The 27,646-nt window shown below is 40.1% G+C and overlaps 1 protein-coding gene across 1 annotated transcript; it reads left to right on the forward strand.

The window, feature by feature from the left end:
- LOC141001891 (carboxy-terminal domain RNA polymerase II polypeptide A small phosphatase 1-like) lies at positions 1 to 26,479 on the forward strand. The gene is made up of 7 exons (XM_073473043.1): positions 1 to 337; positions 11,161 to 11,309; positions 15,664 to 15,765; positions 20,499 to 20,555; positions 22,329 to 22,421; positions 23,684 to 23,869; positions 23,987 to 26,479. The coding sequence occupies exons 1-7, from the start codon at positions 265 to 267 to the stop codon at positions 24,113 to 24,115; spliced, it is 789 nt and encodes a 262-aa protein (XP_073329144.1). The 5' UTR covers positions 1 to 264; the 3' UTR covers positions 24,116 to 26,479.
- The last annotated feature ends 1,167 nt before the right edge of the window (positions 26,480 to 27,646 follow it).

Below are 27,646 nucleotides of genomic sequence, written 5' to 3' on the forward strand. Positions count from 1 at the left end.
ACACCTTTTTTTTTTCCCAGAACACGTTTTTAACCTTTAACATTTTTTACACCGTGTGTTTTTTACTGCTCTTCTTCTTCTTCTGCTCAGCGTCCCTCCTCTTCTTCTTCACTTTGACGCTCAGTATGCGGACAGTTTGCAGACAGGGAGTGGCGAAATATAAATAATTGTTCTGTTTTTTTTTCTTTTCTTTTCTTTTTTTTGTGTCTTTTAAACTCCTCGGACATTTTTAATCACGTCCTCGCTGTTTGAGTGACGGATCTCATGGACCACTCGCCGTCGATAATCACGCAAGTAACCAGAGACGAGGAGGAAAATGCGGCTCGTCGTGATGAAGGTGAGTTTGGGACAAAAGTTTTGCTGCAACTTTTTTTTGTGTGTGTGTGTGTGTGTGAGTGTGTGTCCAGCTGCGCATGACACCGGACAGGACAGCTGTGTGTGTGTGTGTCCGTGCGTCACCACGCTATATGCCCTGTAGCAGCTTTAACACCGTCTGTTCCTCTTTATTGTTACACTTCTTACGTCCTTCACTGACTTTTGTTGCGAACACCGGTTGTTTCAGTCGGTTTGTAGCCGGGTGTCGTGTGTGTGTGGGCGGGTAGGAAGGCCGGAGTCATGCGCAGCTGCTTTGGGCTTTTAAAGTCCAACAACAACAAAAAAAAAGTACAAGAATTTTTGGATTTGGAAGATTATGTGATGAAGAAAAAGTCCAACATGTTGGTTGTGTGTTTTCCGACAGAGTGTGTGTCAAAGTGTGTGTGTGTGTGTGTGTGTGTGTGTGTGTGTGTGTGTGTCCGGAGGGGGCGTGGTCACTGTGACAGCTCACTGTTATTGTTTTGGACGCTGCAGCACTTTGTCTCCACTACGAGCTGTTTTTACATTAATGGACACAGTGTGGTGATAAAATGGGTGTTTTGTGTGCTAACTTCAGCCTCAACCACGTGTTGTGTCACTGCGGGGGCTGGAAACCACCGGTGTTACTAAATAGTCTGTGTTCAAATGATTTACTTGAGTCAAAAGTGCTCATAACACCATGTGAAAATACTTTGTTAAATGTTAAAGTCCTGCAAAATGTTACTTAAGCAAAAGTATGTGAGTATAGTCAGGAACATGTACTTAAAGTATTCAAAGTAAAAGTCCAACATCAAGAGAAACCGTAATATATTATTTATCGTGCATAAATGGACATTTTTAACTATTTTGTATGACTGCACAGAATGATTACTTTCCTTAAAGGTGCATTATGTAGTTTTGGTGAAGAAATTTTACTCGGAAGAGAAAGATCCTCACTGACTCTCCAAAACTACGTAATACCCCTTTAAAAGTTAAAGTGAAACATCAAGAAAAATGTCCCTTGTGACCATTATATTGTTTAACATTAGGCCTATATAAATATATGATTATTTGTCGTGCATTAATGTACATTTTTAACTATTTTGTATGAGACTGTAAGTAATGATTACTTTCTGTAAAGGTGCATTATGTAGTTTTGGTGTAGAAACTTTAGGCCCTGTCCACATGTACACAGATATTTCTTAAAACTCAGCTTTTTCTATGTGTTTTGGCTTCTGTACAGACGTAAACAGCGTTTCAGGTCACTGAAAATGACGCTTTTGGAAAACTCCTGCCAGGGCGAAGATATTCAGAGATGCCGTTTTCATACTGTTGGTGTGGACGGGAATTTTTTTGACGGCGGAGGATGAAAAAAATGCGTTTTTAAAAATACCGTGTACGACAAGGTCTTAATCAGAAGAGAAAGATCTTCATTGACTGATTTTATGCTTAAACAATCTAAATAAACAAACTGACCTTAAAGGACAACACAGTTTTATACTGTTTGACTTTGTTTATATGTGGCGGACCCTGCCACCGTTCTAGCTTCAAACAGTGTTCTGGGGACATTATTTTCCTCTGAGAACAGCTTGTTTATTCACTTATGAGAATAATAAGTATGTATTATTACCTCTTTTCTTCCACAAACTACACAGTGTGCCTTTAATGGATAAATCTCCTGATTGTGATTATTTTTGATTGATTATTTGGTTTGTAAATTTCTAAAAATATTGAGAAATGCCGCCCTGATTTCCCAGAGTCCACAGTGACACCTTCACCATGTTTGTTTTGTCCAAGCAGCTGCAAAATGACCATAAATAGATTAAAATCCATGAAATTATTAAAAGGAAAAGCAGCGAATGATTATTAAAATAGTTTTCTATAATTTTCTGTCAGTTGACTTATTGTTGCAGCTGCTGTTGCATTTACTGTTGGGTAGTTTCTTCATGTGCTCTGTCTTGTGATTTATTTGAACAGATATTGCGATATGATTCACGATTCGTGGGAATGATCAGATTTTTGCAGCACAATTTTCATTTTCACTGAAAAAAAAAAGGAAAGTCATGATGGCGTGACATTTGTTGGAGTCTGTGCCAAACAAACATGTTGTTTCTTGCATCTGGAGAACAGGATCTGTAGGTCAGGACATCTTCAGCACTACACTCCTTCATTACTATACTGTTCTGTCACATTTTACCTTTATTTGCGATTTGGATTTTTCACTTGGCCGTATTGTGATTTCGATTATTGTGCATCTTTCCATGACTTTCCTTGAGTAAATATACTTAGTTACATTTCACCACTGGTCTCAGTAGTGTGGCTCCTTCTGACAGTTAACATCTAACATGTAAAATAGGTGTTTTTCAAATTATTATCAGTAGCTCTGGACTAATAGAGGCTTCCTGAACATACAGAAAGGATAATTGTACTAACAAGTATTCGTGAAATGCACCAGAGAACTCGTGAAACCTGTGGTGGAAATCAAGCTGCAGCATCTCAGCACGCTACAAAGACGCTTATCAATATCCTCTACTGAATCCATGACTCTTATGAGTACGGTGCTCATCTCTTTGGACTCACTGAAACTAAACACAGAACAGCTCTGACTGTCTTTAAGTTTATTTTTTTTCCCCTGACAAATCTCACTGACACGTCGCACAAGCTGCTGTTTTTCTCAGTACTAATGCTGAGTAAAGGCTTATTACGCCAGACGTTGCTTAATACAAACTTCATTTTGTTTTGCACCATCATGAACGAGGCCTGAAGGCTTTGAACAGTGGCTCAGTGGTTGGCTCTGTCACCTTACAGAGTTGATCTGCCTGTTTGTGCTTGTGGTTTTACGCCTCGTTTCTACCACACGGTCCAGTTCAGTTCGGTTACTTCCACATTAGAACGGTTATTTTTACGTTTCTATTATCAAAAGTTGTGGACGGTACCTAAAGAAGCCCTCAGCTGTCCTGTTTTGTCGTAAAGGTACCGAGCACACGGATCTGATACTTTGCTTTGACTTCCTCCTGCACTTAAAGACGTAAAGGACTAGTTTAAGGAATAGTACATATCCCTCCTGCTGTGGTATTCCCTTATCAAGTGAATCTAAATAAATGATTGAAAAGGAGTTAATTCATTCATTAAATAACTAATCGACAACCGAACCGTCTCCCAAAGGGCTGCAGCTTGTTAGGAAGCAGGATGAAGAAGGGAAAATCCAGCTGGTGCTTAACTGAGTCCGGCCAGAAGGTGGCGGCAGTGTCCAGCTTACCAGTACAAGCCGACACCAGCCTGCTCTTGGGTTACTTCTTCCTGTCCAAGAGGTCATGAGTCCAAAACACGGCTGCTGTCCAGAAGAGAGGGGCCAGAGAGAAAGCAGAGGGGGAGCTGTCTTCAGTTTCACGTCTTTTAGATTTACAAGCAGCTGCAGACTCTTTTAATTAAGCAGATTTTCTTTCAGATGTCTTGGAAAGTCTTCAAAACTTCTCCACATCACAGCTCCTTGAAGTCTCAGTCAATGTTTGGTGGCATATTTATGATCTCGTGTCTCCTCTGCACGATTATAAGTTTTACGGCCATATTAAAAGTCCAATTAATGTATATTTATAGTTTATATTCTTTTCAGATCATCTTCTGCACCACCGAGACATATTTCCTTCTCACTGAAGTCAGCACAACAACTTCAACTGTAATAGCTACACCGCTTTTTTTTTTTTTTGTCACTGGACACGAGACAGACTGTAAGGTGGACTTTTTCCGATTGCAAAAAAAAAAAAAAGGGCTAAATCTTGCTCTGACCTGACCTAAGTCGCGCTCGAAACATGCCATTTGCTCCGGACGGGGGTGTGAAGCAAGTTGTCGGATTGTAACAGAATATCAGGTGTCAAAGTGGCAGAAAGTCGGCCGTGGGAGGCCTCATTCTTCCTGCGTCTGGATAGGAATAGAAGCAGAGGCATGCCTAACCGAACGGGTTTCAGATAAGCCTGCTTTCAACTAAGTAGGCTAAAACATGCTGATGTGGCGCGAGGTCGTTGCTGCCCCTCGGAAATGCTGTAACCTCATTATCAGTGTCTGAGCCTCTTGGACGGGGAGGTGTGAGGAATGTGGCGGTACAGTTTGCTTCTTACTCATTTCTGCTACTTAATTGCACACCTGAACCCGATTAAACAAAGAGCAGGAGAGCGGAGAAGGTGCAGCTAATGAATCGAGGTGCAGTCACATCAATGTGGTGAATCGCAGTGAAGGAAATGATGTGAATGAGCGTCCTTGCTCAAACTCGGCTGGCTATGTGTGTTTTACTCTGGTAAAACTAGGTTTATAGTCTTGGAGGTCTTTAAAATCAGGTTTCAGAGGACTACCGTCAGTGTGTAGCTCTTAAATACCAGGCGAGCGAGAGGTTTAAAAGTTTTGTCCCTGGTCCAGTGTGTCGTTAAGATGAAGATGTAGGTGACCCACTTGCAGATGAGGATCCAAACCTCACCTTGTATTGACTGCACATGTAAATGCAAACTCTGGCAGAGTTCAAGTGCTTTGACCATGTGCTGAAATCCAGTATTTTTTAACACCCGGTCCACAGAGCCTGCGTAGGTGGTGCAACATCCTGCATGCAACAGGTTACAGCAGCCACACAACCCACAATGCGAGGCCGCAGCGGCACATCGTCTCTAGTCTCGCCTTTTTTTGCCACGTCACGTACAGTTCTCAGCAAAAATAGACCTGAAAATGATCTGTGGACAATCATACCCGTGTTTCACTACAGTTTAATATCTTTATCTGTGGATGATGTCACTGACATGAAAAAAATGCACACAACAGGTGAAGAGCAGTATTTTTCCGTGTGCTGTCTTTGTCTTTCTTTCACTCTTTCAACAAGGTTAAAGGAAAATCACGTGATCATCTTAATTGATCATTGTCAGAAGCAAACTGCGATGCACTGCTGCAGCCGCCTGTGTGGACACACATGCATGTTAGCAGCAGTAGTTGAGCGACGCAGCTGTCATGCGCAGCTCATGCAGGCAGTGTGGACTGAGCTTCAGACTCGCCTTCCAGTCTGCTTTTGTCGACACATTTGGTTGATGCCTTCATGAATGACCGGGGGGAGTCAAAATGTAGTTTTTAAATCGAATTGAACTTTCTCTGCAAAGACGACACAGTGAGGTGAACTGATCAGTGTCAAAAGCACAACTCTTCCAACACCTCCTGCCTCATGGGAGCCTCATGTTGACTCGGAGAGGATGCACCACCTCAAATACAGAAACACAGTAATGACAGGACAGTTGACACAGTTTAAAACTAATAATCTATTGATCTTTGACCAATCAAGACTCAATAGTCTAACAGTGGTGTAGCTGTCAGTGCTGAAAAAAATGTTTTTAATCACAAATGTAATTGTGACCTTGACCCTCATCTTCACTTTAACAATTTGACACTAATCGTTGCTCATTTTCGCTTTAACTAACCAGAAAGCCGTAGCGCTCATAAAGTGAAGCAGTAGTCTGATCATCTGAACAGGCTGTTGGTTTAACTCTGCCGCTGGCCGACTCTTTCAGTTGGCATCCTCGTCCCCTCCAGCTATCTGCCTGTTACCTTCCCAATCATGACACCGAAGACGGAGCTGTGGCTCGGGTCAAGACGACGGACGTCTTTTACTTCGCTCTTGGTTTCAGAACCATTACATCCATAACCACGTGTATTATATGAATTTGTAAAACTTCACATCTAATTCAATTTCATAGCTTTCTAATGTGTTTAACTTGATGCATACCATAATGATGAGGAAATGTGTACACCCATGTCACGTTCCCACTTTATTTTTAGCCCTGCTAACAGCAGGGCTCTAGGGACGGCCGTGTTGGTCAAGTCCATCCAACCAATTTGGTCCGGACTGAAATATCTCAAAAGTATTGGATGGATGGATCGCCGTTACATTTGGAACGCACATTAATTAAAGTGATCCTTTTAAACTTCCTCTCGCGTGATCAAAAATACATTTTGGTTTCTGACCAGATATCTGCAAAACTAATTACATTTCCATCAGCAGCGGCTGTACATCGTGTTTCCTGAACATAGTCAACATCACCTGCTCGACATTAGGGTGTAAAAACTGTGAGCGTGTCAGCATGCTGACGTTAGCATGTAGCTTAAAGCACCACTGCTGTGTGCAAGAAGCCATTAGCGTGGCTTTTCTAACAGTTGCAGTATTAACAGCTGCTCACCCCAGCTTTTTTTTTGTTTGTTTTTTGTGGGAGACCTCAAGCACTTCTGCTCACTGGCTAGCTTTTAGCTAACTTACTTTCCAAATAAGCTAATTAGCTCCGTAAGCTCTGGTGAGGAGGGCAACAGAATGGAAGTGTGGCACAAAAACAGGAAGTTGACCAACTTTTTACATCTGCGTTTATGAAATAAGGTGAATATTTTTGCTTTGATAGAAAAAAAAACTAATCTAGAATTGATTGTAAATGTAAATGGGCTAAATATTCATGCCATGTCCTCATTCTTCACCACTTGGCCCACCTGTTTCATATTACTGTTTGTTGTTGCCTTTCCTGAGAAGTAAGCAAAACAATATCCCATAATGGGCAAGATCGCAAGGACACCGAACCAGTTTTGTAATTTCAAATGAGATTTAAATCAGATCATCAAGTATTGAAATGACTTTTAAACAATTATTTTTATTCTCCACAAGCCATTTCTAACTGACTCTCCTGCAACTGCAGGCTCATAGCAGACACACAGTGATACGCTGCACACCTCCTCGAGTGGTCGTGTTTTTTTGACTCCTAACCACAAATGTGTGTCAAAAAAGTTTGAACAAAGGAGAATCTGGTGAATTGAGAAAGAGAAGTTTCACCGTTGTCACTTTGCATTTCTCTGTCACACGCAATTGAAAATATTCGCCATTAAAGCAACAAAATGTAACGTATTTTGCTTGCAAAGTGTCACAATCATCTATCTTTCTCCAGGAAAGATGCTTTAATATTTCCCAAATATCTCCCCTTTATTTCCCGTCTCTCAAATGGTTTTCATGCAAATGTCTAAATATGTAACGTTTGATTAGAAAATGTCCTATTATTTATAGTGTTACTGATCATCCACGCTAAACATCTTTCAAAACATTATCTATCTTTAACAACATGATGGAGACCATGTGGAGCCTGTTCAAGCAGCTTTTTGTCTGAACTTTATGAACTCTCTTTTTTTGGACCTCATTCTGCCAGGAGCCGGAGCCATCTGTGCAGCCCGGGTTTCTGTTTATGTTGACATTTGCAATATAGACGTGATGGTTAGGAGGCTTTGGGAATGACGTGATGTTGCCGAGTATACGGTGTCGCCGGTTGAATTGAGTTAATTTGCACTGAAGCATCTCCTTCTGTCCGGTGTAAACACGCAGCTCGGCCGTTTCCCGCTGTGAGTTGTAGGTGACACAACGAGGTTTTGTTTGTGACTGTTTATGGGCTGGTGAGAGTATGCGGCACTAAATATATACATAGAATCTCATCATTAACCGCTGTCAGCAGCTGCTCTGGCAGGTTATTTTAAGCTCTCCGATATGTAATGTCAGAAGAGGTAATGCACCGAGCAGCGTGATGTTTTTTAAGACTACAAGCTTCACCTGCCCAGTTCCTTCACACGTGTTTGCACACAAACCTTTCATCTAGGGACCAAGAGAGGTATGTCCCAACAAGCACGCCCAGGCCGTGATGACCACTCTCCAGGGGCTTTGTGCACTTTCAGCCCCAGTTGAATGAAGTAGTCAACAGGCTGAAGCCATACTGAACAACACTGGAAAGTAGGTCGAGTTGTTCTGGGATGAAGCTGAAACTGGGCCAAACAGAAAAGTTAACAAATGTTGTTCTTTAATTATTTAGAATTGAGATAATTGAGATAAATACGGTATGTAAAGGAGTTTGATCAATGTGTTATGGCTTTTGAGTCATTTTGTTCATATTTAATGTGTTTTCGTCTTCTTTTTGGGGGTTTATATGTCTCAGTTTGTGTTTTGTTTTTAAATTGACCACCTGATTTTGTTAGAAGACTAAAATACTTTTAACGTTTAACCAGAAGTAGCCACAAAGTTTTGAAGAAACAGTAATTTTATTGTTGTAAAACACACTTCAAACTCATAATAAACCCCTTCTCGGTTTGTCTTTCCACTGTTCCAACAATAACCAACTCTGGTTTGGTTGAAATAAACATGTTAGATGTGAAAATATTCACGTGGCTCTACACGCTGTTTCCCCCCAACTGCTTCTCTGATGTCTGACCTCCCTCTCGCTCCTCTCCCAATATTTACACATCTATGGTGGTTAATAAAGAGTTTACCTAGACTAAAGTGTTGGTGATTGTTGGTATAAGACTTTACCTGAATTATTGTAGGATAGTTATTATGAATATCTTAATGTGGTGATAAAATAGCCAGAAATGTTATGAAAAATGGTTCCTTTAAGAATGTGTTTCTGTTTTCTAATATTTCAATAGATAGATGGATACACAGTTTATTTAAACCACCTGGAGTTACACATCCAGATCAACAGTAAACATACAGTTTAGGCCTGCAAGCAGACATGTGACTCAAGTCATTTGGTCCAAGTATTAAGTATTTTTTCTTGGGCAAATCAGGTCACGTCACAGGTTGTGTTAAGTCAAGTTGATTCCTCATTTAATCCCTTAGATAATGCAATTTCCCTACAGTATCTGATCTGTATGAAGAGAGAACATACCTGTCTTATAGTAATATTAATGGCCAGTTTATCTGACCTATTCAAAAGGTATGGAAATTAATAACATTTTGATTATAATTCTTTATACCTGGTGAAAAAAATGTAATAAAACCTAAAACAAATGACTTTATTTAACCTTATTTTTATCTTAATTTCTTCACCATCAAATGTTTGCTGTCTGTCTGTCTGCAGAGTATCTCAGGTCTGAACAGATTCAGGCTCTTCGGCTGCATGTGTGCTAACCCTCGCCCTTTGAATAAACATCCCCTGGAAATAAATCAAATACTCAAACATAACATGAACGCAGACAAGTCATTTGAGTCATCATGTCTCGAGTCACATTACGTGTCTCTGAACTGTGAAGTCCAATTCGATTCCTAAGTCTTTCGCACCTCCACGTGTTGTCTCCTAAACAAACGCATCCACTGCTGCCCAACGACTTTATCAATCATCTCACATTTTACACCCAAAGCAGCCTGACGGGTTCGCGATACGCCCCGACACCGAGGCAACAGATTTAGCCTTGTCTGAGCAGCATGCTAATGCCTTAGCTGACAGCTCTGACTGGCCATCAAGTCTCAGCCAATTTGTCACTGCGTTTTTTCTTTCTTTGAGAACACCAGCTCTCATCACTCCGACACCAGTTGATGGGATGGTTTCTACCACTTGTGTATGCCAGTAGCTGTTGTTACACGGGTCGGATAAAATGCAAACGGTGTCGCAACACGTTGTCGCAACACGCTGTAGCAGTGTCAGACAGACATCTGACCTGACCTGTAAGGAGGATTCAGGCTCAAACTGCTTTCTGCAAGAAAATAAAATAAAGATTTTTTCCAGTTCTTTCACATTCTTGGATAACAACAATGCAAATATATTGAACTGGCACATACAGGACCTTTGACAGCAGCTTCTAACGTGATTTTGCTTCATGGTAGCATTAATTAAACTCTTTATCTGTTCTTTCAAGTCGTGAATATTTCCCTGCTGAGGCCTGTTACACCACATACAACATCATACATCATTACTGTGACTGTACTGTACTGCACTTTTAATGCCTTTCTGTGAGATTGATTTGCATGGTGATCACAAAAGCAAGTAATAAAATGTGCAATATGTAAGATATGGCCTGAATATTTGTTTAAAAACATCCCAAAAATGAACTAACATTATTACTAGAATGTGAAAAATGAGTGTCTGTCATGTCCAAGACGTCTGTGTTGCAGAGATGTCGACTGAAGATGGCATGCTAACCAGCTAGCGCTGGTCTGTCCCGTCTTTTAACACAAGTCGTTTCAGCTCGGAGATCTATGTGAGCAGTGAGCTTACTATGTTTCACAAGCTCGTTTGTTATTTTGTCTAATAAATCAACAAAATAACACATAAAATGAAAAAAATGAAATATTTTACACCTGTTTTCCTTATTAAACTGAATACAACCGTACACCGTCTGAATTTAGGTTTCTTTCTTTACCGATCGAAGAAGCTTGTTAACTCTTCGTAAAACACACTTGGTTCAAACTCACGCCCTCTCTCTGGCTCCTAGTCGTTATGTTCTTCAGTTTGGGCAAATTCTTGCTATTTTAAACAACGAAATCTACTCTGATAGCGAAACTGGTTGAGGATGTCTTCACCTGACTATTTTCGGGGCTGAAATGTACACCTATACTTTGTTATGCAATGTCTTATAACCTTTTGGCTGCACGGCTGAAATAGCCATATGCAAGCAATAAACAACCTGTCGATTCATGGTAGGGGTCCTGCTGACAGACCAGCTGGACTCCTGCTGAGTGGGATGTACAGATCAGATAGACCAGCCCAGCATGAGCGCCGGTGCTAACGTCAGGACAAGGATCATGTCCTGACCAGAAGGGCTGAAGCTCAGTAAACTACATAACATAAGAAGTATCTTTAAAAAAAACATAAAATATAAAGTATAATTGAAGAATTGTCCTAATCAGCTCCACTTAGCGAGGTTTAAGGGTCGATATTAGCCCACTTCCCACTGTGGAAATACTGCAATCAGTATCAGGAAATAATAAGTTATTAACTATGCATCTCTGTCATGTTGGTACAGTACGAGAATAACACCATATGTTTCTTCTCTCTTGTTCTGTTCCAGGTGCTTCCCAGGTCCCCCCCTCGAAGAAGCCTCGCAGCAGAGGCCTTTTCCACAGTCTCTTCTGCTGTCTATGTCACAAAGAGTCAGAGCCACCTCCACTAAAAAACAATGCCCCCCTCTTGGTCGAAGAAAACGGGTCTCTTTCAAAAGTAAGTTAATCTAACAACAACCCTTTCTCGATCTTTCTTGTCATATCCACTTTCTCTTTCCTCCCCTCATCGTGGTCAGCGCGATCGACAGCCATGTGATTCCTAAAACACATGTTATCTTGGCTCCGAGCTTTTCATGTTTACAAGCGCATCTTTCCAAGGCTGGTGAGTAATGTACAGCCGTGTTGAAAAGTACTGCATGTTCAGACATCCATCAAGATAAAGTGGACGTCACATGAAGGGGCGGAAATGGTTACACAGGTGGACTGGGAAATCCAAGAACGGGTACTGTAGATGTGCCGTGAGCTACGAGGGAGAGGCCCCTTGACTTTCAGCCGAAAACTTTGATGAAATTTATGCGTCAGCACTGAGAGAATGTGGTCTTGAAGTCTTTTAAACTTCCCTGGATTCATAAGAGTTTATTTTTAGAAATTAGGGCTTCAACACTTCTTACAATTTTCACTGTTTAGTGTGTAAAATGTCAAAAGTTGCGGAAAAGTGATCATCACAATTTCCCAGAACCCAAACTGACGTCTTAAAATTCCTCCTTTCATCCAACCAACAGTCCAAATCCCAAAGACTCTTGATTTGCTGTCACATATGACAAAGAAAAGAAGCAAATCCTCACATTTAACAATCTGGAACCAGCACATGTTGAACATTTTTACTTGAAAATGACTGAAAAGGCTTTTAGATTATCAACAAAGTTGGAAACAAATTTTCTTTCGATAATTTTCTTTTAATTAATTAATAGATATCTGGTTAAAGCTTGTTTAAATATGCATGCTTAGTATGTTAACATATGCTAAGACGGTGCTTGATAGTCCACCAGTGTCTGACCACTCTTCATTTTTGGACAATTGACAATACTGCCTTTAGATAAACTGAGTGTATTCCTGGAAAAAAACATGACTTCTGGCAGTTGTGGCCTGAGGATCAAGTGGTCAAGACGTTCTCAGGTGTCAGTTTCAGATTAATGCCTTGGTTCAGCCTTTTATAGAGATTTGATATTCTAGAAGTTATTTGTCACATCTTTCCAAGCCCCCAAAATAAATTGCTTGGTCTCTGGCAAAGGAGGAGGAGTTGAGTCAAGTGCTAGGCTCAGTTTTGGTTGTGACAACCTGTCATGTCAACGTGCATGCTGCTCCTGTTGCTCTCTCAGTGACTCCCCCCACTTGCCGTGTGGATATCCACTCTGAATGGACCTTTACAGTTACCTGCCACTCACTTGAACTCAGACTCTGCAGGATGAGGAACCAATGCATGGAGTAAAACCTTTCTACAAAGTCAAGACTGAGTAAAAAAACTTCCTGATGTATCTGGAAAACTCTGAGAAAAGTAAAGTCTCCGGAGAAGGGGAGCCGTCTACTGAAGTCATGCTTGCTGAACAATGCCAGCTTCTTCCCAAAACAGAAGATTTAAGCAGCTCTTCAAAGGGAAGTGCTGAACTTGACATGGAAGTCCTTGTGGAATATACTGATCAGACTGTTGTCAGCCAAGAAATGGACTCTTCCTGCACATTTTGCAATGGACTCTCTGAGAGCTTTGAGCAATACTCAGCAAGTGATGGATTTTCTGACTCCGACCACATCGTTGATAAGTGTGAGACTTCTGGGTTAAGCCAACCATTCGATGAATGTGCTCAACACCGTGAGTGTTTTAAACCTTGCGAGTCCTCTGAGCACTGTGCTAATCATAGCTTAGCTTCCAAATGTAGTCCTTGCTGCGAACATTGTGCAGAACACCTCCAATTATTTCAGCAATGTAAGCCCTCTGATCAACAGCTCGACTTTGACTTAGACGAATTGGCAGTGAACTGCGACAGTTTGGGGCAGTGTGAAATGTCTGATTTCATACCTGAGTGCACGGACCACCTCGAGCTGCTGCAACAATACAAGCTTCCCGATCAGCAGCCTGAGTGCTTTGACTCTGAGCCAGACGCATCAACAGAGGACTCTGAGCAATGCGAGATGACTCATTTCACACCCAACATCTCTGATTCAGAGGACTTATTGGACTGTGGCACCGAACTTTGTGACGAAAATCAAAATCAAACTGATGATGATGAAGATGATGAGAGCTATCCATCTGAGCAAGAAGACGAAAATGAAACGGAGCTGATTTATGAAGAGTCCGAGTTGTCAGAGGATGTAAATTCCTCAAAATTTGGCGCACCTGTTCACGTTTATTTTGACGAAAGTGACGATGTTTTCTTTGGAAGTGAATGCTGTGAGACACACCAGCAGGCGGACATGTCCACAGATCACTGTGAAATGTGTGAAGCTGACTACTCTGATGACTCCCAACAGCAAGACTCAGAGTTTTGCCCTGAAGAAGACGGCGCCTCCGATTGCTCTTCGATCGAAACCAAGTCCTTCAAGACTTGTCCTGATGGCAGTCTTCCTTCACTCCCCTGCTCTGATTCATCGGGGGAGTCAGAAAAAGGAACGCAGGAAGATTCAAGTGATGAGCAGACGCAGTGGGAATCTTTCGAAGACGATGAAGAAATAGAGCAAAGTGATATTAACGGAAGTAATGAGGACAAAAAGAAGAAGTCCACCGTTGATTTCGTCATTGACGATTACTTCAGTCTGTTCGACAGATCTGACTATTACGGACACGTGTTTGCGCAGCAACAGCGTTACATCTCCTGCTTCGACGGGGGAGATATCGACGACCAAGTTCATTCTAAGCTTGCCAAAAATGCATACAAACGTAAAGAAGTCAATGAGGAAATTCGGGTACAGGAAACTGAAACATGTTTTGATGCTCCTGAAGAAGCGCCTGAAGATACTACAAACGAGGAAGATGCAAGTCAGAGAGATGATGCCTCTTGTGGGTCGTGTGAGTCGGAGAGACAACCTGAAGACTGGACTGTAGAATCAGAATCGAGTTTGGCAGAGGATGAAGTTGAAGAAAGTGAATCAGACGCCCTTTATTCAGAGAACTGTGAGGAAGCAGAGGAAGATGAGGAAACTTGTGAGTTTGACGACCACGTTTCTGAAATCTGTGATGAAGAAGATGTCGAGGTCTGCCTGCCCTCTGGCAACGGGGAGAATATGTGTGCGCCATGTGCGGACGACATTTCTGTCGAAGGTGATGCTTACGAAGATGAACTCTCCGATGTCCAGAACAATGACAATCTTGGCGATGAAACCTCTACCATAACAACTGTTACAGATGACAACAAGGAGGACAAGTCTGAAGACAAAGACTTTATTGATAGTTCAGAAATGGAGCCATATTGGTCACTTGTAGATCATGAGGAGGACGAAGAGTCGTGTGAGCCAGGCGTCGAGGAATATTACGCATATCAGATTAAAAGCATTCAGTCGTCTGAAGCCCTGAATGGATCATCGTACGATCAGATAATCTGTGGAGAACCTGATGGGGATGATTCAGGAATTGAAAAAGAAGTTGCTCTTTTATACCTGGAAGAGACCGACTCACAGACGAGCCCAGAGGAATGCAAAACTGTCCGATTTGAAATAACTGACGTTGTTGAGCTGAGTGAGATTTTAGCCGACTGCTCTTCTGCTGTGGAAAAAACAACCAGCGAAGAAGCTCCAGAATCAGACGACGACAGTGGATTCAGTGAAATTTCAAGAGGCTTAAAACCTCCTTTGGACATTATTCACAGCGTTGTCTCCGAAGAAAGCGGGGATTCAGAAGAGGAGCCGAGTGACGATGAATCCTCTGAGCCTTGCGAATGCGATTACTGCGTTCCCCCGATAGAGCAGGTATTATACGACTTTGCACCTTAGCTGAGAGATTTAATTGACGTGTGGGAGAAACTTTAAATCATTGTGTTTGAGGTAAATCTGTCAATACTGCTGCTCTATTTTTACACTCATTAGGACTGTACTAGCAACTGTGGCAGTGAATAAGTTACAGCAGATCTCAGCTTGGCAGATTGTTTGCGGTATCTGTGTCAAACTCCAGCTCTGCCATTATCATCACGCGGCTGTTCTCTACACGGACAAACACATGCATCGGTGTTACAGGCGGCCCGTCGGGGTCATGCCAACTTGTTTTTAGCATCAAGAATCACATTAACAAACACCGATCTCCGACCACTTGTTGACGGAAGGGACACAGCGCGGTGATACTTACATGCTCCATCAACGTGGCAGCAGCTGTAGGCTTCTTGTAAACCCCTCAGCCCGAAACACCGCAACGCAATTCAGTCTCTTAAAGTGACGAAAAGCACACGCACATGCACACAATGAGCTCCCGCACGACAAAACGAGATGGTAATGTCTCATGTTAAATGTAATGGCAGCTGGACTTTAAAAGCTAAAAGAGCGTTTTGAAATAAATGAGCTTTAGGTCTTAACTCTCCGTTTCTCCTCAGGTTCCAGCCAAACCGCTGCTCCCACGGATGAAATCGAACGACGCGGGGAAGATCTGTGTCGTCATTGATTTGGATGAAACCCTAGTGCATAGTTCATTTAAGGTACGTTTGACCGCCTTTCTCATAGTGATACATTTATTAAAGTCTTCATGGGATCATTAACAGGTTATTAACCACAGGCATGCATACAGTATACTGATATTTCTCATTAAAAAATACTGAGAGCGAGCTCATCCAAATATAGAGTTGGGATCAGTCCGATCAAATATCAGTATCACGTGCTGATACTTATGTTATGGACTATAGACTTGGACTTGTTATGTTGTGGCTCTTCAAAATTCGTTTTTTTAGTTTTGATCTCATGCACAGAAATATAACAATTTGCTCTCCGATGCCTGTTGGTATATAAATCCTACTTAACCTTAAAGGAGCATTATGTAGTTTTACAAAGGAAAAAAACTGAATTGTAATATTTACAATATCAACGACGTAATAATACAAACTCAGAAATATAGATTTATTTTCCATAACTGAATAAACCAGCTGTTCTCAGAGGAACATAAGAGAACACACTGTTTGAAGCTAGAAAGGTGGCGGGGTCCGCCACATATAAACAAAGTAAAACGGTATGAAATTGTGTTTGTTTACTGTTCCTGTCAATAAAGATATTTCTCTTCTGATTAAAACTACGTAGTGCACCTTTAAAAACTGCTTTGCTTTTGAATACATCTAAATTTTATGTATTTTTGGGTATTTATTGCTCTTTTTATAAGAACTGCTGTGTGGTTTACAACAGTCTCATGTAACCTGAAACATAATACCACTACCAACAACAACATTAATCACAATCAGGATCAGAATTGCTTTTATTGCCAAGTAAGTTTACACATACGAGGAATTTGCTGTGGTAAAATACTTAATAAAACTATAAAAATATAGATAGAGTGTGATTTTAAAGTAGGTGAAGACTGTCCAGATCTGTCCAGCAGTGCAAAAAGTTTGACCTAGATTGTGCGAGGTCGCAGTAGAGTTTTTTTTTTGTTTGTTTGTTTGTTTTTTTCTGGGTCTGAAGGTTTCCCCCATGAGTTAACAATATTACATCCCACACATAAATGTTTTTCTTCCACGAACACTGTGATTTCTTGTAATAAAGACAGATCATTATCAGTGTGATGTTTTAATAGCGCTGACCTGGGTTTATTACTGGCACAGTGTTGGTTTGTGCCAGTTGGGTGTGACCAAATGGCACATGATGCTTATTTCTTGGCCGTAACTTCCTGGAGTTTTACCAGCAGCTTATGAGACCACCAACGGAGCCTCCAGGAAGCTCCCAAACCCTGCTCCCAAAAAAAGAAATGATTTATCACATAATCCCATGTAGAACCAAAACCTGTACTTAATACAATATGTTTGAGTAATGAGTAAACATGGGATGATTTTCATGTCACAGTGGTTTACTGTGTCCCGATCCAAATAATTGTGATTCATGATTTTATCCTGATAATCATCAAAAGTTGCTTAAAACTCTTAAAATGATGCTGAAACATACTGGAATCACTTAATCCTACATTTTGTTAAGAAACAATTATGAACGTACATGAAAAACAAACTGTTCAGTGTACAGAACTAGATGGTCATCATGGAGATGGGTGTGGTGGGAATACAATGGGGCAAACTGAGCTTTACAGCCATGTTTTTTTAATGCAGTTGTACATCCAAGAGCTTGATGGCATTTTCAAGTTACTCGTGAGGATATTTAAAATAATCCCAATAATGGAAATTATCGAAAACAACGCCAGGCAAGCCGTTTCCTTGTTTTTACCGTGTTTGTTCTAAACCAAGCTGACTGGTTACAACTATATCCTCACAATCTTCTCATCTGACACCAAAAAAAGAGAGGAACTGTATTTTATACCTTTTGACGTATTGATGTACTGAGGTATTGAGAGGTTGATGTTAGAGAAGCGTGTATGCAATCAGTGCAGTACCATGGAGTGATGAGTCACTTTGAGTTTACACCTTCACTGTCATCCCAAGCACACTCAAAATACGTTTTTGCATCAAGATGTTAATGAGCTCATCGGAGTAAATAAATAGTTCTCAGTTAAACCATACACAACAAAGTCGTAGTGAGTAAGAATGACGTTCTGACGGCGTTACTGTCTGAATGCTGCCATTAGGCCATTAAAGCATGCTGGGTAAGTAAATGTTAAGTTTAATTTAGATATGTTCACTCTCTGTAGACATCATACTCACGTTCGTCCAAATCAGTCTCTATATCAACTTCTTTGATTTGGATTAAATGGCTTTCATAGCCTTTTTTTTTTTTTTTTTACTTTTTGCTTTTAATAACTTAAAATGTCGTCTCTGCAAATATGCAAAAATAACCAAGACGTTAATTGATATTGAGTGTCAAAGCAAACGTTCTACTTGCCAAGCTAAAGCAGGCCTCGCAAAATAGCAACAGGATTTGCACGGCATCATTTTGTATACTTTTACGAGGCACATGACTTATTTTTATCTTACAGGATGGATCTCATGTGCCACCTATAGCCTACATTAACCATTTAATGGGTGCTCTAGTTTCACGATTCAAGTGAGATGTAAAAACCTTTATTACGATCTGATTTCCAGGAATGAGAAGCAAACACCTTTTCCAAAAAAATAATCTCTGCACAACATCAACTTCAAAACTGTAAATCAACCAGTGTTAATATACCTGAAGTAAAGATTTCAGATGAACATGTTAACTTTTTACATTGTTCCCACAAATAACTGGCTTCCTTTTGATCAGTTTGATGCCTTTTAAGGTAGCATTCGGTGAACAAAGTAATCAATGCCACAAGTCAAGGCTCCCGTGTCACGACAAATTATGTAATGAATGCCATGTGGTGTCTTAGTCCGTCTCAGGTCACAGACTGTCCTGAAGGATGTCACTGGATATCGCCACCAGCTATGTGTAAACAGGGTCAGACTCTGTGAACTCCGTCAGATAATAAAACTGGATAATAAAACTCATTATTACTTTGACATACATACTAAAAATAGAGTTAGGTAGCACAGTTTTGGAGACGCCTACATGCGAAAGGCAGCGGAAAGCCAGTGTGCTGTGTGAGTCTTTATAATTAGGCTGGGTGTTTGTTCGGCCCCCTAGACATGGTTTAGTGGGGAAAAATTAATAAAAGAAAATGATAATATGATTCTCAGTTCATGATGCTTTATTTTTAAATGCTTTTTAAATAGCAGGACACCTAATTCTTGCAGAGTGACACTGGCATGTTTTTACTGTTTTAACATAAAATACTGAATTTGAAGTTACATTTAAAAAGTAATCAAATTAAACAAATGCACCTATGCAGAATGAGCTTAAAGGAGTAAAGCTGCTGTACAGTGTAGTTTTAATATTAGCCTGAAGTCATCTCAGCTTATTCTAACTGTCCGTTCCTGCAGCAGACAAGCCTGGTAGTGTTTTTTGCCCAGTTACCTTCTTTTAGATTATTGATTTTAAATGGTTCAGGAAGGAAATTCTCCATTTCGACAAGAAGCCGTACGAAGCTGGTGACATTACCAACACCACTCTCCGTTAAAAATAGAGCAAATATGTCAATCACAGATATTACGACCACAAATAAATGTTAATCATACAGCGCAGGGCCTTAAACAGTGAATCATAAACTCATTTATATTTCAGTTCTGCTCTTCAGTGGCATCATGTAGGACTAAAATTGAAATATAAGTATAATATATAATATTAGAGTATTATAGCAGAATTAAAAAAAAAATAAATCCAATTGTGGTAAGCATAATCGTCCCTTGTGGAAAAAAAATAACTTTGAAATAAAAATATAACTTCACAACTTGCAAACTGAACGTTTTAAATGTTTTGTAACAGATCATAGGACAATAGATACACTAACACCCCTTTTACACTTTTTATGTGAGTTACAAACAAATACGCTATGAGGCTATGTTGTGTTCGGATGCCATTATGTTGTACGGATTGCGTTTACATCGACTACAGTCTGCAACGTCAGGCAGCTCTGATCTCATTCTGATCAAAGCGCATTCACATGTTGCATCAATATGCGTTTTTTCCTTATCCAGATAACACGTCCTGATACAGATTGCAAATTGATACTGTGTGCCAACAATGACAAATATAAGTCATACAAACAGCTGATAAACTAATTGAATTGACTAATAGATACATCAACCAGAACTGAAACGGCTGCGTTTCTACCGAAAAATGTGCTATAGTTCGACTTCGAGCATCTTTGTGCCCACGGAGATTCTTGGTGTCTGACGAAAGATCAGAAGAAATTATTAATTTATTCCCATTAATTTGTTATTCAAATACAAAACATTTGATCCAGCAGGTGCAGGACTGAACACAACAAGCCTTCGACACTGGGGAAAAAGACTCTGCATTAATTCTAAACTTTCTGGTTAAGATTGACGTTAAACTCGTTCTGTGTTACATGCATTACCTCATAGGATAACAATTTAGGCCAGGGTGTTATTCCTTATATAGAACACACATGGTGTGATACTAACATTTGAGAATACATTTCAGGTGTGAGACTTGGCTTTAATAAATCCTGATGACTTTACGAGCCTTGTCACTTTCTGTAGTGCCTGTATTTCAATGATGGAAGTCACAAGAGTCGTATTATTTACAGTGTTGTGTTATTTAAAAGTGAGGCGGCGTCTCGGTGTCTATTTGACACATCTCCACTGCGGATTTGTTGCTACCACTCTCGGCTCTGTGAGTCTTTTCAGCGAGTCTTGTTGTGTGTTTAACGTTTCTTCTTATCTTTTCTTTTTGTTTTTAACAGCCAGTGAACAATGCTGATTTTATCATTCCGGTGGAGATTGATGGAACAGTTCACCAGGTGAGCACTTTATATGCTTAAGTGACTGTTTGCTGCCTTTTTTATGTTGCTTCAAACACATCACCACAATGTCAAAGCATAAAGCCATCATGGAAGTTTCTACGAACTTGCTAGACTTCCTGCTACAACCCCCAAAGATTTGTGTAAAAAAAAAAAAAAAAATGTGCAGGCAGGATTGACAAAGCACCATTTTATGTGCACTGACCATCAGCATCTGACCAATAAGATGCTTTATGAACTGAAAATGAACTCCCAAACACAAAATTAAAGGAGTAAAATAAAAAAAATCCTCCATGACACCACTGCAGACACTTGACAGTGCTGTGGCCCGCTCTGTTGACGGCTCCAAGCAGCAGGTGGCTATTTCCATGGCCTGACGAAATGAGGAAACCCTGGCAGGCTTCTCAGAAATCACAGGCCATCAATCTCACACTGTGGCGCGTATTATGTATGCCGTGCTTATTGGTGCAGGGGAACGGCAGTGACTATTCCCCTGCAGGAGTTTAACGGTAACTGCAGTCTGTTGTGCTTGGCCTCCCAGAAGACACAGGAGCTTTGTTGTCCAAAGGGCCTGGGTCTGTTTCAAGTAATCCAGGATAGGCTTGTTAAAGTGGGGAAGGCCTATTCGGGATGACTTGGTTCAGAAACAAGGCTGCCAGCATCTTAGTGTAAGTAGATATAAAGACCTGTTGGGGTGTTTTCTTTTCCTTTCCTGCAGTATTTGACGTCATTATAGCAACATGGAATCATCAACATATAAAAGAAAATGTTAAAGATGCAATATGTAAGAATTGCACTTTAAAACATTCATAAATGAACAGAATGAAGAAAAAACTGTTCTATTGAAGTTAGCATGCTAACCAGCTAGCCCCGACCCGTCTTGCCTCATAGTACCACTTTGTATAGTGAGTCACTGTAGTGTTCAGTCTGTCCAACAACACCAAGGGGGTTTTCTCGCTGGGTTTGGCTCCTGGCACCCCAGGGCTGACTTCACTGTCACCCTTGTTCAGGCCTCTGCACTTATTGCCTGGTGTCCTCGCCGCCCCAGAGTCAGAGTGCTGGTTGGAGCTGTTGTCAATCACCTCTGTAGTTTTTCCCTATCAAACTGGCCTCCGTCGGTCTTGGACCCAGGCTGCTGAGCCTGGTTCTGTTGCCTGATCACCCGGCTTCAGTTCCGGTGCTCATTCTAGCGACGCTCCCTGGCAGAATTCCCTGCAGGATCCCCCACGTCCCCGGGCCTGAAAACCTCCTCTTCCCGGTGGTTGAAAAGCTCTTGCGTTTGCGGCGTTACCTAAACACCAACACTCCCCTGGTGCTCCGAGCTCCCAGTCCAGGCAGACAGCGTAGCTAACCAGCTAGCAGCAGAAACAGTTAGCAGCAGTTAACAGTTATATATCTGATGATATGCTTCGCACATATTGCACCTTTTTAATGGTAGAGAAAATCAGTGCGGACGCTGGTTAACACCATACAATGTATTTTATCACTTTTCATCCAATATGACATCTTGATAATGACAGATATGTCATGTTTGGTGACTATTATATGAATTATATAATATATAAAAGCCTAACTTTAATATTCTGGTACATCCAGGTGCTTTGTGTTGCAATATATTTTTGTCTTCAGAATTTTCTGGACACATGGGTCAGAAGCAGGATTACCATTTCCTTTATTTATACATATTTCCCCATGAGTAGTTTGTGTTCCTGAACATATTCCTGATAACAACTGTGGATTTCATACTTGTTTGCTTTTTGTGTCTCACCCCAGGTGTATGTGTTAAAGAGACCCCACGTTGACGAATTCCTCAAGAGGATGGGAGAATTGTTCGAGTGTGTTTTGTTCACCGCCAGCTTATCCAAGGTCAGACTGCTGCTGCTGCTCATTCTGTGTATTTTATAGCTGAAATTGGCCTAATTCTAGCAGACAGGCTGGACACAAGCAGACCTGATGTGTCAAGTGACACCTGTTGTTTCAAAACATTATGCTTACTGGAAGCTGCCCAGTGTCACCTTCCACATACACGCTCACACATAAAGATATATTTATGATACCTGTCAGACATTTTAACCTCTAACATTTACTCCAAACTGTGTCAACCTCAGTCTTAACGCTGCGAAGCATTTGAAGCATAACTCAGTGACTCACTCATACTTGATTAAATAGGTTTTAGTTGCCAGGTTGGGCTGCAGCACATGACAGTATCATGGATATATTTTAGCATACATCGTCTGAAATCAGACGCCGGTCTTGTGAAAATGTCCAAGATTAAATGTTGCAGATATCACTTGTCTATGGTTGACACATACGTCAGTGCTTAAACTATGCGTTGAAATTTGATGCAGGTTGGTTGATGGTCTTCTTAGGCCATAATGTCAATTTTTAAAAGACTTAATATAAAAAATAAAACACTATCCGCTAAAGATAATGCACAAAAAAGCTTTGACATGAGTAGACTAATGTATAATGTATAACTTAGCTATAGTTTCATGAGAGAGAGGCTAGTCCCCTCTGCTCTTCAAAACACAGAGTGGGAAGACTAGCCAGATACATAAACAATTTGCTAACACAGACACATGTTGGGAAGTCAATGTCAAAGCCCAACAATTTTTCATCTCATTCTTTTGGCCTCAAGTGGTTTTCAGATTCAGCAGTCACTTGTTTTTAGTGAATAAACTAAAAACTCAATGCACATTACTGAGCATCATACAACAGACAAAGTTAGAAACTAGCTAGTGGTCATTGCTGACCATTTTCCTCGAAAGTTGGTGGTGGAGACCAAAAACGGAGCTAAAAACAATTTTAATGTTGGAGTTAAGTTTTTCAGTTGTACAGAAACTTGAATATGAATGTATATTAATGTTGCTGTGTATCTGCTGGTGTAAACGGACCTATTTGCTCACCATTTCAACTTATTACTTGCGATAATAATGATTTTTTTTCACTACACTGTAAATTGTTGCTTATTTGTCATTGTATTTTCCATTTAGTTTAGTAGTCTGTTTCAGTAAACAAACAGTTTAAACTAACATAGCAATACATAATTCTCTATATCAATAAAATACCATGTATATGTAGCTCAGAAAAGTTTAAAGCTTGCCTCTGGGTTTTTCCTGCTACAACAGTACGCTGACCCTGTGTCGGACCTGTTGGACAAATGGGGCGCCTTCAGGAGCCGCCTCTTCCGGGAGTCTTGTGTCTTTCACAAAGGGAACTACGTAAAAGACCTGAGCCGTTTAGGAAGAGACCTGAACAAGGTCATCATCATCGACAACTCCCCGGCCTCCTACATCTTCCATCCCGACAACGCAGTATGCTCTTTATATTTCTTCCCCTACAGCTCATTTGATTAAAACACACTTAAAAAGTTGTCTTTTGTTCACTAAATATTTTTAAATCCGCTGTATCTTTCTTCTCCGACCCTCCAGGTTCCTGTAGCGTCCTGGTTTGATGACATGTCAGACACCGAGCTCCTCGATCTTATCCCCTTCTTTGAGAGACTAAGCAAATCAGATGACATCTATGATTTTCTCACGCAGCAGAGGACTTCAAGTTAACAGAGGCAGGACATTAGGAGGAAACTAATCACCAGCAGCTGTCGTCACGGGGCCACGGAGGCTGGTGGGCCGCAAGCTCCACGCTGCTTCCAACTACAAGGACCACACTGCAAAAAATGCCAGTCATTCAATCTCGTATTCTTACGGCTTCTTGTTGCATAAAAAAGAAATCCGCTCGATAAAGACTGAATATGAGATTCAGTGACTTCTGTAGATATCTTTTGCAGTGCAGCTAGTGTGTTGTTGTTGTCGTTATGTGACAGCAGTGACCTTTGTATGTGTGCTGTAAACCTAGATCGTGTGAACAGTTGTTCCGTGCCATTTTACAAACGAACCACATCAATCATTTCATGTCAGTGCAGCGTAGCATTCGTAATAGTATTTAAAGCTCTCGCACACATTATAACAAGTCATTGACGACTATCCTCTAAATCCCATTAACGTTCTCTCTTTGTTGCCTAAAACGGCCAAATGTGTTTGTAGTAAAAAGACAATCATTAACTTTAGAGAATTATGGTTTAATAGTTTAATAATTAAAACACGATGTGACACATTTCACTACAAAAAAAACATATTTTTGATGTGTTCCAAATACTGAGCACTTACTGTTTGTCTTTGAAAGCAATGTGGAAGAAGTTTGGCTTCAAAAACACAATATAGAGATATTTTATTGATTCAGATTGAAAAGAAGCCGAACAGAAATCAAAGGAAACCATATCTAGTAGTGGATTGCCATTGTTTGTAGTCTTTATTCACTACATTACAGATGATTGAGAAGGTTTCATCACTAATATTACTGGAATCTATATCTGTAATCTGTAATAACCCTTTTTTATGTTATTTTATGCACAGTTCAGTCACAAGAAACCAGCCTTGACTTGCCATACCAACAAACCTTGAAAAAAGCTAATTATAAGTAGGGGTGTCACAAGTTCAATCCTTGAAAAGAAAATCGGTTGAAATGAGTATCAGATATGGAAATCAAAAACAAGAAAGGCCTCCTCCTCCCTTGCCTACTTACGTCATGTGTCTGCCGGTGGCTTTCTGCAGGTGAAGAAACTCCAGCTGTGGTTGTAAAGTAGCCTTCTGCCATCTAGTGACTCTTATTTTTGTTTTTGTGTTTAACACTAACCAAGTTGATTGGAGAATTTTTGATATTTTAAAAAGAAACAGTCGTATGTAATTTGACTGTTAACGTATGTTATATCCCCCTTAAAAATAAGGCAGTTATATCCCACTTGATAACATATGTATAGCCTCTTTTTAAAGAAGAACGTGAACATGGAAATGATAATTGTCAGGGCCTGAAGTCCATGATCTGTCGATCTTTACAAATGGCATAGCCGCTGAAAACTTTAAAGGGAAACTCAAGTGTTTTGATTAATGATTCAGAGTTGGGGAGAAGAGTTTGCCTCGAGGAATTACCAGCAATAATGTATTTCATGCATTCATATGAATCATCTGCAAACAAAATATGTAACTATTGGGTCTAGGTTTAAAAGTAACAGAACCTAAACACTGAAAGTCAAATAAAATCGTGGATTTGGAGACTCGTGACACCCCTGATTATAACACATACAATGATGTATGTTGGACAGTTCTTGCTCGACAGTAAGAAAACAGATGAGCGCACACACATCGGACCTTTCGCACCACTGCAGAAATGTTGAGATTATTTTTGTACATACAGTATATCAGGATTTTTGGGCAATCGTTCTGAATTGGTTTTAATGTTATTTTACCTTTTTTGTTTTTAGTTGAACCGGCCGCCACAGCGTGCAGCTCGTCGATGATGCAATACTGTTTTTATGTGAGACTGTAACCCGCTACGGCGACTTAAAATACGCTTGACGTTTCGTTTGAAAGCACACTTCGATGCCTCCTATCGGTAAACTTGAATCCGAGATGTTTCGCGTAAGACATTGATGCAGTTGAGTGTGCCGCCTTATCGTTCTGTATATTCAGTTTCACGGGGGAAACGTGTGTGTGTGTGTGTGTGTTCGAGCCCTGATTGATGTCGCCTCAGTCTGGAGCGAGTGTGTATATTTGAATGTGTGTGTGTGGATTTCAGTGTGATTGCGTCAGTGTGAGTATTTACATCGGTTTAAGATTTTAAAGAAAGACACTTTGACAAATATGTGAAAAACCATAACCTGTCTTTGAATAATGATTTAACTTTTTTTTACTGTATGCAACAAGAGTATTATTAACGTTGTGACTCAAGTTAAGAAACTGTTTCAAGTTTAGTTTTCAAGTTTTTAAATTGCTGCTGTTAAAATGTTAAGATTGAGAAAAAAAAAGACAACCAGAGATATTTTTACCTTGCATCAATAAAGCATGTTTTATTGAAACAGGTCATATGTCACTACAGAACTTTTTTTTTTTTTTTTAAAACATACCGAACGCTCAACACGACATGGCAGAGGTGGAAACAAATGGAAAAATGGAATAATGAACAGATTTCATATGAAAACAACTATTATTCTCCGTTAAGTTCAAACACAATATCCACTCAACAATAACACAAACATGCCCTGATTATCAATCAAGGTGATCAAGTAATTTTATTAAACGTATTTCTTTCCTAGATTACCGGATTTTTGGCCCAATGTATTTACATTACAAGCCCGTTTCTGCAAGACAGAACTCTCGTCATTCAAACTGCAACTTCAGGTGTTTCGTGAAAACGTTAAAAAATGTCTATACAATAAACAAATGGTGAAAATAGACATGAATTGTTAGATGTAAGTAATTAACAGCTGTTGTTTAGATGATCCTGTCTGCAGCCTGAAGCTAAATATAAGTTTGAGATGACACGTGGCTGTTACAGAAACCCTGAAGGAGCAAGAGAGGGAATGATTTTCTTTTCTGGTGATCCATTTTTTAAAGTTTTTTAAGTCTCTGTTGTGTTTATGACTGGAGACTGGTGGAAAAAAGATGCCTAGTGATTTTTTTTTTTTCCCAGGAGAATAATTTTTTTCATGTGTGAAACCAAGTCGGAAAAAAAAAAATCCGAAAGAAAAATTGAGGAAAGACAAATCCTAAATTTGCTGAAACTCCTGAATTTTTCCTGATTTTCTTTCCTGAATTATAAATAACAAGAAAAAAAATCCACCAAAAGAATTCAGGAGATTTATTATTATTATTTTTTAATTTCTTCAGGGAATTTTTTTCACTCGGTTTCACACATGAAAAAAAAAAAATTCTCCTTGGAGAAAAAACAAAATCCAGTGTGTTTTTTTCACATTTACACGGACTAACATTAAAAAATTAAGAAACGTAGAAAGGTTGCTGTGGCATTTTTTTTCACCAGTTGTCAAGTTATAAACACAGGACAGAAAACAATCTATATAATTTTCCTCATTTTGCCCCTCAGGGCTTCTGTAGGATGTCGTCAACTGGACATTAACATTACATTTTCTATGATGTAATACTTTTGTCTGAGTACACTCGATGTCACAACACCGTAAGCGATCAACCGGGGACGTTTCACTGTGATATCTAGCAGTTAATTTCTTGTAGTGTCTCCCC

This window comes from Pagrus major, chromosome 9 (assembly GCF_040436345.1).
Source record: "Pagrus major chromosome 9, Pma_NU_1.0".
Classification (NCBI taxonomy): domain Eukaryota; kingdom Metazoa; phylum Chordata; class Actinopteri; order Spariformes; family Sparidae; genus Pagrus; species Pagrus major.

Excerpts from the sequence above, each read along its gene's own strand:
- LOC141001891 (XM_073473043.1), top strand. The coding sequence starts at position 265 with ATGGACCACTCGCCGTCGATAATCACGCAAGTAACCAGAGACGAGGAG. Across the intron at positions 11,310-15,663 it reads AAAACGGGTCTCTTTCAAAA|GTTCCAGCCAAACCGCTGCT; the intron begins GTAAGTTAATCT and ends GTTTCTCCTCAG. Across the intron at positions 15,766-20,498 it reads TAGTGCATAGTTCATTTAAG|CCAGTGAACAATGCTGATTT; the intron begins GTACGTTTGACC and ends TGTTTTTAACAG.